The 15,487-nt window shown below is 48.7% G+C and overlaps 1 protein-coding gene across 2 annotated transcripts in view; it reads right to left on the reverse strand.

Annotated features, from left to right (window-relative positions):
• RARB (retinoic acid receptor beta) overlaps window positions 1–15,487 on the reverse strand; it is a 572,080-nt gene that overhangs the window by 87,674 nt on the left and 468,919 nt on the right. For both annotated transcript variants that reach the window (XM_043893860.1, XM_043893861.1), the window contains one exon: window positions 14,000–14,141. In XM_043893860.1, the coding sequence (XP_043749795.1) occupies window positions 14,000–14,141 (142 nt within the window). The remainder of the gene's footprint in view (window positions 1–13,999; window positions 14,142–15,487) is intronic.

A 15,487-nucleotide genomic window follows, 5' to 3' on the forward strand; every position in this document is an offset into this window, starting at 1 on the left:
GGAGGGACATACAGGCTGTTTCCACGTCTTGGCGATTGTGAATAATACTTCAATGAACATTAGGGTTTAAGCCTTTCTGGTAAAGGACCACATTTCAATTTGATGGACATAAAATTAAGGAACTCAGAGAACCACACAAAAGCCACTATCTGCAAAAACAAATTGGGGTTCGCGTTCTAGAGCTCCAGATCCTGTTATCATCTGGGAGACACAGGCACGGTCATCTCCAAGGGTTGGTTTGGCTCCACGAGGTCATGACGTCTCCCTTCCCTGGTCAGAAGCCTACTTGGAGCTGCGTGTTTTCACATCTCTGACAGCTCCAAGTCCAAGGGGGCCACAGCCAAGCTTCCATCCAAAGTTGCTCAAGTGCGGAGTCCCCACACTTTCAGGACACAAAGTGGGAATCCTTCATGCATTATAGTTTGCCGCTTGATTCTCTGGCTGTCCTCATTAAGTCCCAGAGTAGACAGAGTTTACTCAAAGCAAGTTTTATCTTCTCTTGGAAGTGCTGTGGCCTCCTAAGTGGGTCCATTTTGAAACACCTGTGAAATCCCTCTGTTCTATTTTAAGATTTAAACAATGTTGCTGAACCAAGACACTGTTTATAAGTCTGACTCAGGGATGCTATTAACCACCACCAGAAGAAACAAGCCAAGACAGGGGGTGGGACTCACGTCCTCCAACGTCAAAGCAGAACATTTCTGTCCGAAAATCATTTTGAAAACAGAATGATCAGACTTTTTAATCATGGAGGGACATTATATCTGTGAAATGAAGTGTTGAAACAAGTGTGAATTGGGGGCAGAAACAGTCCTTCTCTTGAGGAAACAGCATTCTCTCCTTGGTCTCAGCACTAAAAAGACACCTGTCTTCATTAATCGAGTTCATCGGCTCAGAGCAACTCTTTGTTTTCCAGCATTAAAGGGAGAAGGATGGGAGGGATAACCTGAGTGTGATAGTTAATGTTCTGCGATGGCAGACTGGCGTGAGTGCGCAGTCCCACTGCAGGAAGAGCAAATTCCAGGCTGAGCGGTGTGCGTGGATTTATGGAGCAATTTAGGGAGCCACCCTCCAGAGAATTGCTGCCACTGAGAAGGCACTTAAAGTAGGGCCCTGCTCGCTGGAACACAGGGGCTGAGCGGGCGAATCTCGGGTTGCTATTTTCAGGGACACATTTGTTTCCAAACAAAGGGCTCTCTGCCAGCTATTTTAGAAGTCTTTGCATATTTACTCAGCCAACTCTCTGCGCTGGGGATTGTCTTTGGGCACTGAGGTTTTATCATCAGTGTCTATTTAAAGCAGGATGAAAAACAGCTCCAGATGAAAACAGAGCATATTTCCAGCCTCAAATGTGAAGACACTTCCTTTTCTTACAGGGCTGAGATCTGGCTTCCCTCTCTCTCTCTCTGAAACTGCCACCTGTCTTAACAGTCTTCACTGTGTCTTAGTTTAATTGGTGCTGTTTTGTTTTTAGCGGTACATAAAATTATAGTGCGCCTTAACAAATTATAGATTGGATGAAATATGGTGTCTATGTGTGCATGGTTTTGAGAGAAAGCAAATCTTCTCCATTAGGACCTAGTTACAATCTCTATCTGGTTACACCCCCCATGGAACACATCATATTAAGATTTCAGGTCATCAAAGGGCCAACAGGCTAGTATTCACAGGGTGCGAATTAGGGGAGGGAGAGAAATGGAAGAGAGACAACAGGCTCAGTACAGCAATATGTTGATTCCAATCTCTAGCTCTTGGGAAGATCAAAGGTCCTGATTCAGAATCCTCACTTCTCCGGCACCCTTTGCCTGCAATCCGTTCCAGAACTAGCTGTTCAATACAAGGCGCTGGGGACCCAAATAGGAAGAAGGCTGTGCCTGCCCTGAGGATGCTCACAGCCCTGCAGGGAACACCTGCTGCCTCTCACACACGCACCGCTGACTTCTGAACTCAGAACAAGTCTGACTTTGAAAGTCGCCAGCCTCAGGTGTCACTAGCATGTCACACTGCGGGGAGGTGAGCGCGCCCACCTGCCTCTGCTGCTGGAGGAGCTTGGGGGTTCGTGGGTTAGGTTAGGTGGCTTAGGAGGGCGGTGGGTTAGGACGAGGGAGAGGAAGGTGGGGGGCAGCATGGACTGAGGCAGACCACTCAGGGGTCTTTGGGGAGCAGGACGAGAACCGGTGTGGGGCACAGAGCCGAGCGGGTGGTGGGGCTGAGACCCGAACCCCGGCTGCCTCGGGTCTGCACCCCCAGCCCCACCACACTGCTCTTCAGAAGCGGGGACACGGGGCTTCCCCAGTGGCGCTGTGGGTAAGGGTCCACCTGCCAATGCAAGGGATGTGGGTTTGGTCCGTGGCGTGGGAAGATCCCACGTTTTGAGGAGCAGCAAAGCCCGCGCTCCACAGCTACTGAAGACCAGGTGCCCCCAAACCCCTGCTCCACCCCAAGAGGAGCCACCAGCCCGAGAGGCCTGTGCACCGCAACTGGAGATGGTCCCCGCTCACCGCAAGCAGGGAAAAGCCCACGCAGCAGCAAAGACCCAGCTCAGCCGGAAATAGATAATAAACATGAAGCGGGGACTCAAGCAAACCGCCCTGGAGGCCTGCCTGGCCTCTCCCGCTACTGCTGCAGACGGTCTGGGTGTTTGAAAGCCCGCCCCACAGATCCAAGGGAACCCACCCTTCACGGCACCAGGATGGGATGAACCCCGGGAGGCAAGCAAAGCAGGACCCATACCCTCCACATGCGGGCAGCTCGGGGTGGGGAGAGGGCTGGGGCAGGGGCAGGACAGAGGCAGGTTGTGGGGTCCAGACCCCTAAGGGAGGCCCCAGGCTCTGGAGAGATGCTCTTCTATCCCTGTCCAGCACCGCCTGACCAGCTGGCTCAGAAAACCAGGCTTTCTCCAGCGTCAGTCCCTGACTACCTTCACGGTTTTTCACATGCTCACAGGCTAGCATGCCCTGATGACTTCTGTCCAAATTAATTTTTTGGTTAAACAAATTTTAGAGAATTTGATTTTACTACTGTTAATATACAGGGGAAAGTAGTAGCAATGGCCATAAATAGGAGGTAAAAGAAAAAAAGTCAACAGTGTTTTCAGGTCAACTGCTTTTGTTTGTAATCAAGTTTTACTAAATAAAGTCTTACTGGAACAAAGCCAAGCTCCTTCATGAAACTTTCATGGGGCAACAGTAAAGCAGAGGCAATGACACCCAGTGGCCTGCAAAGCCTAAAGTAAGTGTTATCTGGCCATCTAAGAAGGTTCGCACACCTCTGAAACAAATACGGCTTCCAACTAAGGATGGTAGCCTGTCCTCTCTGTTAAAAAGAGGGAGCATTGAAGGTTCATGAGGTGTTGATAAAGAACGTATCAGCATCAACCTGAGACCTTCTCACTGGCAATGGAAAGACTGAATGAATATTGATCGAAAAGGAAATAACTTCATCACTGTATGATGTGATCCCATTCAGCATTCCCTAAATTATGTTTCACAGTACCGTGGGCAGAGTTTACACCAGGGGAAATATTGCATTAAACCAGTCCATACATCAAATCAAATCTTATATGTAAATGATAGAATATGTGACTTGGCAGCAAAGATGGGTGAAGACACTGACCTGGTAACATTAAACTCGCAAAAGAACTTTACTATCGGTGGCTCAGTTGGTAAGGAATCTGCCTGCAGTGTAGGAGATGAAGGCTCGATCCCTGGGTTGGAAAGATCCCCTGGAGAAGGAAATGGCAACCCACTCCAGTATTCTTCCAGGGAGAATCCCATGGACAGAGGAGCCTGGTGGGCTACAGTTCATGGGGTCGCAAGAGTCGGACAGGACTTAGCGACTAAACCACCACCACCAAGCAAAGAGAAACTTGAGAAGATCTGCGGGACTGGAAAGGGACCGTGGGTTGAAGCCAGCACTGTGAGTTGGGCAGGCCTCAGCTCCTCCAACTCAGGACACAAGGGGTGACCCTAAGTCCTAGGAGGCTCTTGGTAAAGCACTTTGTGCCCCTATCACCCGCGAGGCTGATGGCAAAAAGCCATGCTGATAAAGGGCCGGAAGGGTGATAAGATCTAGTTGGGAAAAAGGAGATAATGGGTTCAGGTGAAAGGCAGGCACAGAGACCCAAATGAAGGATGCGGAGAGATGGGAGGTGCCATGTGGGCGGAAAGGGGGGATGCCGAGGGAGGGGGCCCCGCCTCCCCGGGGACTCGGCTCGGTTCTGCACCCTGAGCCGAGGACACAGGGAGGCCTCCTTTCTAACACTTCAGCTTCCCCCGTGGAGTAGGGCTCCGTGATGCCAGCAGGACCCTGTCTATTCTCTGCCCTCACGCATCTCCAGGCGGATGAGCTACCTGCCTCCAAGTTCACAGCAGCCAAGGAAGGAGGATATTCATTCTAGAAACTTCGTCTGCACGTTTTCCCTTAACTCTGCGACATAACGGGTCGGGCGTCCATCTGCACTGCCCTGCTATACAAACACCTCAACCCAGTCCCTACCTCCACTTTCGTCCTAAAGGAGGACCAAGGCTGTGGTTACTCAAATCAAAACCAGGGCTTCCCTGGTGGCTGAGGGAAGTGGTTACGTCACCCGAAAGGTTGGTTTTAACGGAGCTTTAACACTAAAGGGGTAATGATGGTAAAGAACCCACCTACCAATGCACGAGACACGGCTTCGATCCCTGGTCCGGGGAGATCCCACATGCCGCCGGGCAACTAAGCCCGTGGGCCGCAACTACCGAGCCTGCGAGCCGCACCTCCTGAAGCCGGCGCGCCCTAGAGCCCTGCTCCGCCACGAGGGGAGCCGCCGCAACGACAAGCCCGCAGACCACGGCGAGAGGGTAGCCCCTGCTGGCCACAGCTAGAGGAAAGCCCGCGCACGGCACAGCCATGAAGACGCAGCGCAGCCAAAAATAAATAAATAGCATTAAAAAAAAAAAAAAAGACAGGCGTGCCAGCAGCAACAACAGCACAGGGCAGAGCCAGTGGCCGCGATGGAAGGAGACCCCGAGGAGCGGGCAGCACCGACCCCGACTTGTCGTGCGCCGGGCAAAGTCCCAGGCGCGAGACCACCCCCTGCAAGGCCGCGCACCCCTGCCCGAGGGAGGAGGGCTCGCGGCCCCAGATCAGCCCCCATTGCTGCTCCGGCGCGCTGGGTGATGGGGATTTCGCCTTTGCCTAAGGTGAGGCTGCGCGAGGCTGCGGGGAGAGGCGTGTTTCAAGCCCCACGGCGGCATAGACAGCTCTGCCTGCCGGGGCCCAAACGGAATCCCCTGTGGTTTTTAGGGTCCCGGGCAGACACAGGGAATCAGGAACCTGTGGCCAGTGTAATGGGGCAGCGGATTTTTACCTTCCAGCTTCCGTGGCATTTTTAGATATAAAAAGTTTCAGTCTTTGGTTAACTTCCCCAGGGAGGTGCTTTGGAGGGATTTTGTGTGCGGCGGGGGTGAAGGGAGAAGGCGGGCTTAGAGCTCCATCTCTGCTGAACAGAACAGAAGAATCACAGTGAACCTCGGAAACGCAGTAACAGGCTAGGGCCGGGGAGCACTGGAAGAAATAAACTGAAATTAGAAAGACGTTTGCGTGCCCTGATGATGATTTTTATGTAATTTTCCATGTACATCCATGTACGTGGGGCAACCTACAATATGAATTTCTTCGTAATTAAGCCAGTAAAATTCAGCCATAGAACCAATGAGCACATCCATATAATTTGTGCACCAAGAAAAGTGATTTTAACGGAGGTTAAGAGCCTTTCATCCAAAAGGTTTGTTTTAATGGAGGTTTAACACTGAAGGGGAAATGATGGGAACAGAAAAGGAGAACATCTCATGGAAGTGTCTTAAGTGTCCATAAAAAGTGTCCATTTATCGCGTCCAACCCACCCATGGGGACATTCACATCTAAAGTGTAAACTGGAATTTAGAGACTTTATAAAAAACTGTTTTTAATCTCAATGTGCCCCAAATGAGAAGCTATCAATGAGTGGTTAGGGACTCTTAAATTCAGAGATTATTCAATTGCTCTATTCTATAAAAACACTTTATGAAATTGTCATAGGGATTAAAAAAAAAAAAAGCTGTACAATAAATACCGAATAGCATTCTCACACAAAATCAAAGATTTTGCCTACCCCTCAAAGGCATGGACTACATAAATATAAGCTCAAAGAAAATGTAAATGGGTTCCTTTGAAAATTATCAGCCAGTGGTTTTAAGAAAGGAAAGAAGAAGCGGAAGGGGGCGGTGGCCTCGGGACCTTCTATAACATCTTTGTGGAGGGCGCCCAGCCTAAAGGACAGAGGCCCACGGAACCTGCCACACATCAGAGGCACCAGGGCCACAAATCTCCCCTCATCACAGCTCACGCATCTTCATCCAGGCTAATTCTCATCTTCCATTTCCACCCCAAGTCCAGCCTGTCCCTGGATCCCTGCCTTTTGTCTGTGAGCAATTTCACTACTAATGAGACAGTAAAATTCAACATTCAGAAAACTAAGATCATGGCATCTGGTCCCATCACTTCATGGCAAATAGATGGGGAAACAGTTGCAACAGTGATAGACTTTATTTTTGGGGCTCCAAAATCACTGCAGATGGTGACTGCAGCCATGAAATTAAAAGACGCTTGGCTCCTTGGAAGAAAATCTAAGACCAACCTAGAAAGCATATTAAAAAGCAGAGACATTAGTTTGCCAGCTAAGGTCCGTCTAGTCAAAGGTATGGTTTTCTAGTAGTTGTGTATGGATGTGAAAGTTGGATTATAAAGAAAGCTGAGTGCTGAAAAATTGATGCTTTTGAACTGTGGGTTGGAGAAGACTCTTGAGAGTCCCTGGGACTGCAAAGAGATCCAACCAGTCCATCCTAAAGGAGAACAGTCCTGGGTGTTCATTGGAAGGACTGATGCTGAAGCTGAAACTCCAATATGTTGGCCACCTTATGCAAAGAGCTGACTCATTGGAAAAGACCCTGATGCTGGGAAAGATTGAAGGTGGGAGGAGAAGGGGATGACAGAGGGTGAAATGGTTGGATGGCATCACTGAATCAATGGATATGAGTTTGAATAAACTCCAGTAGCTGGTGATGGGCAGGGAAGCCTGGCGTGCTGTGGTCCATGGGGTCACAAAGAGATGGGCCCGACTGAGCCACTAAACTGAACTGAACTGAGACAGCCTGGGGCCTGGGACCCTTTGCTGCTGTGCCTGCACCTGGACTAACATCTCTTCCAGCAACAGAATACAAAAGAACTAGCAGGGACTAAACACAACTACACATATGTGAGCAGTTGGGGCAAAATATGGACAAGAAGATATACAGAGAGACCAACAAACCCAACTGCCACTTCTGAAGAGCTGGGAACAAAAGCAGGGCACTGCGCATGCCCCCTGCACTCAGCACCACCAGAGGGGCGGGCGGACCCTAAGACACCCCCAGCCCGATCCCTGGACACACGCCGCCCCCGCCCGTCTCTAGTTGCGCTTTTGTGTCTGACCCTGTGCGACCCCACGGACTGTAGCCCACCAGGCTCCTCTGTCCATGGGATTCTCCAGGCAAGAAGACTGGAGTGGGTTGCCACGCCCTTCTCCAGGGAATCTTCCCGACTCAGGGATTGAACCCCAGTCTCCTGCACTGCACGCGGGTTCTTTACGGCTGAGCCACCGGGGAAGCCCAGGACACATCCCCATCCCTCATGTAAGGAGCCAGCTGCCCCATCCTGCTCAGGGAGTGGGCAAGGAAGCCTGTTACTTGTTTTCACTCCCCGCTATGAAGCAGGGACCCCAATAAAACCTTGCCTGAACTTCCTGTCTGGCCTCTAATCAATGTCTACTGATTGAGGAGGCCGAGAACCCTGGCCAGCATTACCAGAATCACCAAGGTTTGGCAAACGGGAGCCACAGCCCCCTCGCCGCCCGTCCACCCCAGCCGCCCCACCTTCAGTGAGGTTTCCGTGCACACGCGATGCCTGCTCGGCTCCCCGGTGAACACACGAGAAGACCTTACATCTGCCGGGGAGGCGACCAGCCAGGGGAGGCTGAGGGCAGCAACACCGTTCTCGGAACAGGAGGAGAGGTGTCCCTGCTCAGGCCACGCCCAGGGGGTCAGCCAGCAGCAAGGCTACGCTCATCCAGCAGAGAACACAGCCCCGGAGAAGGTGTGTAACGTGTCTGGGCCCGCGGCAGAGGAGGGACAGCTGAACACGTGTATCCAGAAAGGCGCTGCGGCTGACAGCTTGCAGAGGCCGGGGTGTCTCTCAGTGCAGCCACAGTTAAGCCCCTTGACCAACCTAACTTCTCTGTGCAAGCATCGTGCTGGCTTCTGGGGCCACAAGCTGAGAAGCACAGGATGCGCGCCTCTCAGGGGTTTATAATCAAGCTGGGAAGCCTCACGGGTAACAGAATGGCCTGTGGTTCCTAGAGGGACGTACAGAGCCCCAGTCCCCGCCCCCAGAGCACCGGGGAGAGAGCCTGCAGGGGGCTTCAGGGAGGAAGCAGCACCTCAGCAGGCTTCTGGGGTTCCTCGGACAGGGAAGAAGGCGGAAACCCAATCCCAGGGCAGGGCCTTTGCAGGAGCTCGGAGCTGTGAGAGGCTCGAGGGCCAGAGGCTCCAGGACAGCTGGAAGCTGAGTGATCACCCGTCACAGGAGAAAAGCAGGTGGTGGAGGGGGGACGAAGCTGGGGGTGAGGTCACAGAGCAGCGGGCATGGCTGACCGCTGGGGGAGCCAGGAAGGCGGGAGTACTTCCGGGCCAAACCCACCCGACACCTGTTTTGTAAATGAAGCTGCACTGGGACACGACCACACCTCTCTGCTCATGTATTTTCTATAGCTGTGATTGGGCTTCCTGGTGGCTCAGCGGTAGAGAGTCCGCCCGCCAATGCAGGAGACAGGGGTTCGATCCCTGGGTCAGGAAGATCCCCTGGAGGAGGAAATAACAACCCACTCCAGTATCCTTGCCTGGGAGATCCCATGGACAGAGGAGCCTCGAAGGCTACAGTCCATGGGGTCGCAAAGAGTTGGACACAACTGAGCGACTAAACACCACCACCGCCAATAGCTGTGTTTGCTACAGCGGCAGAGGTCGGGAACTGAGACGGAGGTCACACGGCCCAAAAGTCAAAACATTTCCTATCTGACCCTTTTTTTAGTTTTGCTGATCAATGGCTGAAAAATGTGAACTCTCACTGGGGTTTCTGTCACTGACCGGAATGCATTGTCAGTTTCCTCCTGTGGTCTCTAAGCAGCACGGCTTCAACCTGCTCCCTCCCCACCACGGACATAAGCTTGTCTGGACCGAATGTCTCACTCTCAATCCCAACTTTTCTGTCTTCACTTGCTGCTGATCTTTTTTTCCCCGGGTTTTTACTTTAGGGCTTTGCTGTGCTTGTCTTCCCTGACATGGTCACCAGCCTCCTGCCCACCAGCAGCAGCTCACCACTCAAGCTGGAGTCATGTTACTTCCTTTCCCTCCTCCCCAAGTTTTTCATAAACTTTTCTACTACTTTTCAAATGCAGCTGAATATCGATTTTTTTTCCCCCTTGCTGTTACCGCTTTCAAATCCCATGCTCTGACAAATAGCTACTCTTCTGAAAAAAAAAAAAAGAAAAAAAAAAGGTTCCCCTCTTGTACAAAGCCCTTGGAAAATAGAAGGTACGCCCACCAGCATTCAGAGAAAAGGAAAACGAAGAAATAACCTTGCTTTTCTGATGGGACAAACAGTAAAAGCTTTCTGTGTACATCCCCGTATACATTTAAAACCAAATTTGATCTATAAAAATTAAATTTGCACATGATTTTCCAGGGCATACATCTCTAATATACAGCAAGGAGTGTGACTGTTGTTTTATTAACCACTGGCAATAAAACCCAGAGTTTTCAAAGATGCTTTTTAGGGCACACAGTATATATCACTCCCTGGGTCCTAAGCCCAGGGTTGCCTCTTACCCACTGTGTTACGTCGGGTCAATTAACCTCTCTGTGTCTCAACATCCACATCTTCCTAAAACAGGGGTAGAGAGGAACTGAAACTAACCTATCTTACAGGGCTGTTCCGAGGATGGGATGACGTGAGCAGTTTATGCGGTGCCTGGTACACAGAAAACGCCTTGCCTGTGTTAGCGAGCACTGTAATCCTGAGGTTTCTTTCTTTTCCCCAACCCAGATTCAAGAATAAGAACATACTGGGAACAGTGCCATGAGACTCGATGTTTCACGGTGAACATGAAGTCGTTTCTGCCCCCATCTCTCTGGTTTCCCGCACTCTTGGCTCCTTTGGGGTGGGGGTGGGGGTCCAGGGATGGACACGGATCCAGAACTAGCCAATCACAGTATTCAGCCCCCGCCCCACCCCAAGTCCTGCCTTCACCGAGGATCTGGGTCTCTGTGTTTCTGCTGGGTAGGCTATTGGCTGGAGTTGTTGGTTGGCCATCTTTACTAGCCACTTGGAAAAGCTTCCCAGAAACAAAACCAACACAGTAAAATAACAAACCAAAAAAAAAAAAAACAAAAAACCCAGCTGTGAGAGATGAAGAGGACAATGAAAATGCCCCTAAAACAAACAGGAGCCTTGGGATCCAGTCATGGTGTCCGGAAAGCCCCATTACGTGTGCGGATTTTTTTAACTTATGGCAAGTTTCAGCTGGGTTTTCTGTCCCTTGCATCCAAAGAGTTCTGCAACACCCTAGTGAACTGACATGACCTACGACCAGACCTGAAGGCAAACCTTGCGCGTCTTGGTGCTGCAAAGAAAGCGTGGCAAGGAGAGGTGGTAGCCGTGAACTCTAGGCCCGGGTCTGTCTGCAGCCAGTAGGGGATGGCTGGGAGGACCGTTTCATCTTTCTGGGTCCTGCCGTACTTGTGTGTCAAGGGAGAGAGGTGACTGAAAACCAATCTCCGAGATCCATTTTCAGCTCGACCATCCCAAGAGTCTCTATGATTTCTGGGTTTGTTTCAGTTGCTGATACTGTGGTCTAATTGGTTACCGATTCTCTTTATTTTCCTGCTTCCTTCTGTTTCAACTTTTTAAATTTTCTATTAGACTCTCAGTCACTATACTCCAAGTGTTTATTGTCTTCACCTTCAATTGCCTTCTAAAGAAAATACATTTATTTTTGTATACTTGGGCATAATGATCCCATTTTCTTCCCATTCCTATATTTTTCAATCTAATTAGGGTGATAAGTTCCTTGAGGGTTGAAACCAGAGTTTTCCTGTGGGTGTAAACATTATTATTATTGTTATTTTTTAAATTGGCAAACCAACCTGCCAGTTTTTACGGAGCGGCAGGATATGGGTTTTAAGTAATGTAAGCAGGAAATGGGTCTCTAGCCCACACAAACTAAAGGCAAAAGTACCGATCTGCCCTGAGTCCACAGCTGCCTTACTCGTTTATAATTGTAGTCTGAACCAAAATTCCCCCACAGAACTTCAGCGTAACATCCACATCTAAAGAATGTCAGACCAAAAAAGGGAGTTAAGGGGACATCCTGTGGGCCTCACGTAGCCATGTAAATGATCTGACTACTTCAGGGCAGTATCACTCTTTTCTCATCAGTGGTAGGGTTTAGGGCCTGAGCTAAGTAAAAATTACTTTCATATCACAACATTCATTGATTTTTTTTTTTTTTATTAAATAGCTCTGAAGTCCAGAGGGGATGAAAGGAACTGGCTGAAATGTGGACTCATCACTTGCAGACAGAGCCCCCAGAGGATGTCACCCACGATGCTTCCCTGTCTGGTACCCATGGGGCTGGTGACCCCATGCTTGCTCATCGGGATCTTAATTATGAATGAGAGCCCAGCCCAAGGGCCTTCATGATGACTTCTTGGCAGATACAACCAAATGACCTGGAGGCAGAGGTTCCAGGGGTGGTTGGTCCAGCAACTCAGGGATGCCGTCAGGGCCCGAGTTTGTCTGTCTGTCCACTCCTCCATCCACAGAGCCTGCTCTGACCTGTCGCTGACCTCCTTCAGGGCTGAGAGGACCTGTGGGTCCCTGCCTCCCCACACACCTGCAGCAGAAGGCGGGAACACTTCGGCCCCAACATTCTAAGCACAAGTCTTTGGTTTTAGTAATTTTACTTTGCTAAAATTTCCGATTTGCTGAAAAGTTGCAAGAACAGTACAGGGAGCTCCTTCATGGTGTATCCCTTCACTCAGATTCATAAGATTTGATATTTTCCACCTCTCTCTTCTTTCTCTCTCATTTCTGTCTCTCTCTCTCTCTCACACACACACACCTCTCCCCTCCCCATCTTTTGAACCATGGAGAGCTGGTTGCAGATACTGAGAGTAAGAACATTCTCTTTCTCGTATAACAAAAGCACAAGGATCAAAGTCAGGAAATTTAAAGTGGACTCAATTCTAATCTACAGTCTGTATTCAAATTTCAATAACCGTCCCAGTAACGCCCTTTATGGATAGTTTCCTTCTGCTCCAGCATCTTCAGGATCACTTAGCTGTCATGTCCCAGTCACTCTGTCTTTCAGAACCTTGGCATTTTTGAAGAGTACTCGTTAGTTGTTTTAATTGGGTTATTTGCTTTCTCATCGTCGAGTTTTCAAAGGTTTTCCATATTCTACATTTAAGTCCTTATCAGATATGTGATTTGTAAATATTTTCTCCTCACCTGTGGCTGATCTTGTCATTAATTTCACAGTGTCTTTGGAACAGCAGACATTTCTGATTTTGATGAAGTCTAATTAACCATTTTTTTCTTTTATGGATCATGAGCATGAGTCTTGAACTCTTTCTCACTGGACCAGCCTAGGTTACAAGTTCATGGAACAGTGACAGTGCCTGGAACAGAATATACTAATGGCTTGAGTCAAATGAATTGATCCAACCCTGATGTCTTCCCTGAAGTGCAGAAACCCAAGAGGTGGAAAAGCCCATTTAAACCCTGGGCACAGTTAGGAACACGCTAGGCAGACCACCAAGAAAGATCCTCCAGTCACAACTCCCGGGGTAGAGCCAGGCAGCCCGTTGCACACCCTCAGTGTGGGCCCACCTGACTCCAGGGACCTTCTCCACTAGCACTGGGCCACATGTTCCAGTTCCAAATTCCAAGAGCCTCTGCACAACATAAGTCTTCAAACCCCACTGTCAGACTGTGGCTTTCTGTCCCACACTTGTAGACGATGGTGCGCACAGCTCAGCATCTCCAGAGCCACTTAGACCACCCTGCCCAGGGCCCCAAGTGATCCCCACGGGATGCAGGGCAGGTGGGTGGCAGTTCCACCAACTATTCCCCCTGGCACACACACCTGCCTCTTCCTCACACCCGCCCAAGCCAGGGCATTGGTCTGGCATGTTCTTGCTCTCTTCATTTGAAAGCACCAAGGAGAACCCACAAGCAATGATTTTTTGGTGCTGTATTCCCTCTGCCTGTGTTAAAGCACGTCTAATTCAAAGCCCCATAAGCCGATGATTATGGACCACTCGTTTTTAACCTATTCACATGTTCTCTTCTGAATTAATCAAGAGAATAATTGGAGGAGGGGGTGGTGGGAAGGAGAAAAGCTGAATCAAGTTTGGAAAAGTGTCAACGTGCCAAATTTCTAAACGTTTCTTCGACAGCAAAAGTTTGGTACCCCCTCCCCTCTGAGAAAGGGTGTATTATTTCCACATGCCTCTGCCTCTGTTTTATTCTCATCAATACAGGCAAGCTCTTTATTCCTCCTGTCAAGATGGGGGAATGGTCTCCGTGTGGTTCTAGAACATGCTTGGGTTACCAGCGGAGACGCAGGGTCAGTTACGAACTGCTCTGGAATACAAGAACGACCCCCAGCTCCACCCCTTTCACCAAATGCCACTCAAACTGTATCTGAAAAGCCCCGGTTTTCTATTTCCATGTCATCTCTGTTGACACCTAACTGTGGCCATGTATCATTAGTGTTATGTCCGAACTCCACATGCTGATGTCCTCCACAACCTGATTTTGGAGGCTGAGTAATCACATTTACAGATAAAGCAAAGAGAAAAAGAATTTTTGAAGTTCCACTTACATTCTTTGGACATCCCCACTTCAAAGCACTTCTGGAGCCGACAGTACTGGCATCGATTCCTGGTGACTTTATTAATAACACAATTCTTATCTCGGTGACAAGTGTAAATCATGTTCTTCTGAATACTTCTGCGGAAAAAGCCCTGCAGGCAAGTGAAAAGAGGAGAAAATTAAGCAAAACTACTGAGCTTCAGGAGAAATCAAAGTCAACCTTATCAATGCATTGACTGCTCGTTCTGAGTAATGAAGTGATGGGAGCAGAAAAGTTAACTTATTTAAGCCTTAAAATTCTTGTGTCCTTGTGAAATATGACAGTCATATTCAGAGTCTCTCCCTTTGCTGCAAAGCAGAAAGTTCCTTTTAATCAAAACTGGACATGACTGTTATTATCTTGCTAAAAGAAAATGAATGCCTTGGGAAATACAATGCAGCGTTGACTTCCCTCCAGACAGGCTTAACTTCCTAAGTGGTTCCCACGCTGGCCAGAGTGATTTCAGGTGAGTCTACTGTCAAGAAACCCAACAGAAGAACCATTCAGTTTGCAGAAGAAATGATATGCTTCGTGAAAGAAGCAGGTCTTTTCAAAGGTGTCCTCTCCAAATCCTTTTACATATTCAGCTCATGTAACAATATTTAAAACATGACTTAATTTACAGAGTGTTTAAGAAAAATATTAGCCAAGGTTGGAAACAAGGCAGAAAAATGACTGCTTGGTCATTTAATGGCATATTAGAGTTGTGTTGTCCAATAAGGTATTGGACAATAAGCTGTTAATAAGCTATTGTCCAATAAGCTATTAATCACATGTGGTCATTTAAATCAAAATTGATGAAAATTAAATAAAATTAGTGTGATAATCTCCACGTCCATCCAAGTTGTGGCAAAGGCCACTGTTTCACTCTTTTCAGCGGCTGAGTAGTATTCCATTGTATCCATGTACCACAACTTCTTTATCCATTCAGCTGTCAATGGACACTTAGGTTGCTGCCATGTCTTGGCTATTGTAAACAGTGCTACAATGAACATAGGGGTGCATGTATCCTTTTGAACCATGGTTTTCTCCAGATATATGGCCAGAGGTGGGACTGCAGGGGCCTATGGTAGCTCTATTTTTAGTTTAAGGAGCCTCCATCTGTTCTCCATAGTAGCTGCACCAATTTACATCCCCACCAGCACTTTCCTCCACGTCCTCTCTGGCATTTATTGTTTGTAGACTTTTGGATGATGCCCATTATGGCTATTGTGAGGTGACGTCTCACTGTAGTTTTGATTTGAATTTCTCCAATAATTAGCGATGTTGAGTGTCTTTTCATGTGTCTTTTGGCCATCTGTATGTTTTCTTTGGAGAAACGTCTACTTAGATCTTTAACCTATTTTTGATTGGGTGGTTTGTTTTTTTTATACTAAGTGGCACAAACTCTTTGTAAATTTTGGAAATTAATTCCTTGTGGTTGCTTTGTTTGCAGATATTTTCTCCCATTTCAATCAT

Source organism: Cervus elaphus, chromosome 32 (genome assembly GCF_910594005.1).
Source record: "Cervus elaphus chromosome 32, mCerEla1.1, whole genome shotgun sequence".
In the NCBI taxonomy this organism is placed as follows: Eukaryota; Metazoa; Chordata; class Mammalia; order Artiodactyla; family Cervidae; genus Cervus; species Cervus elaphus.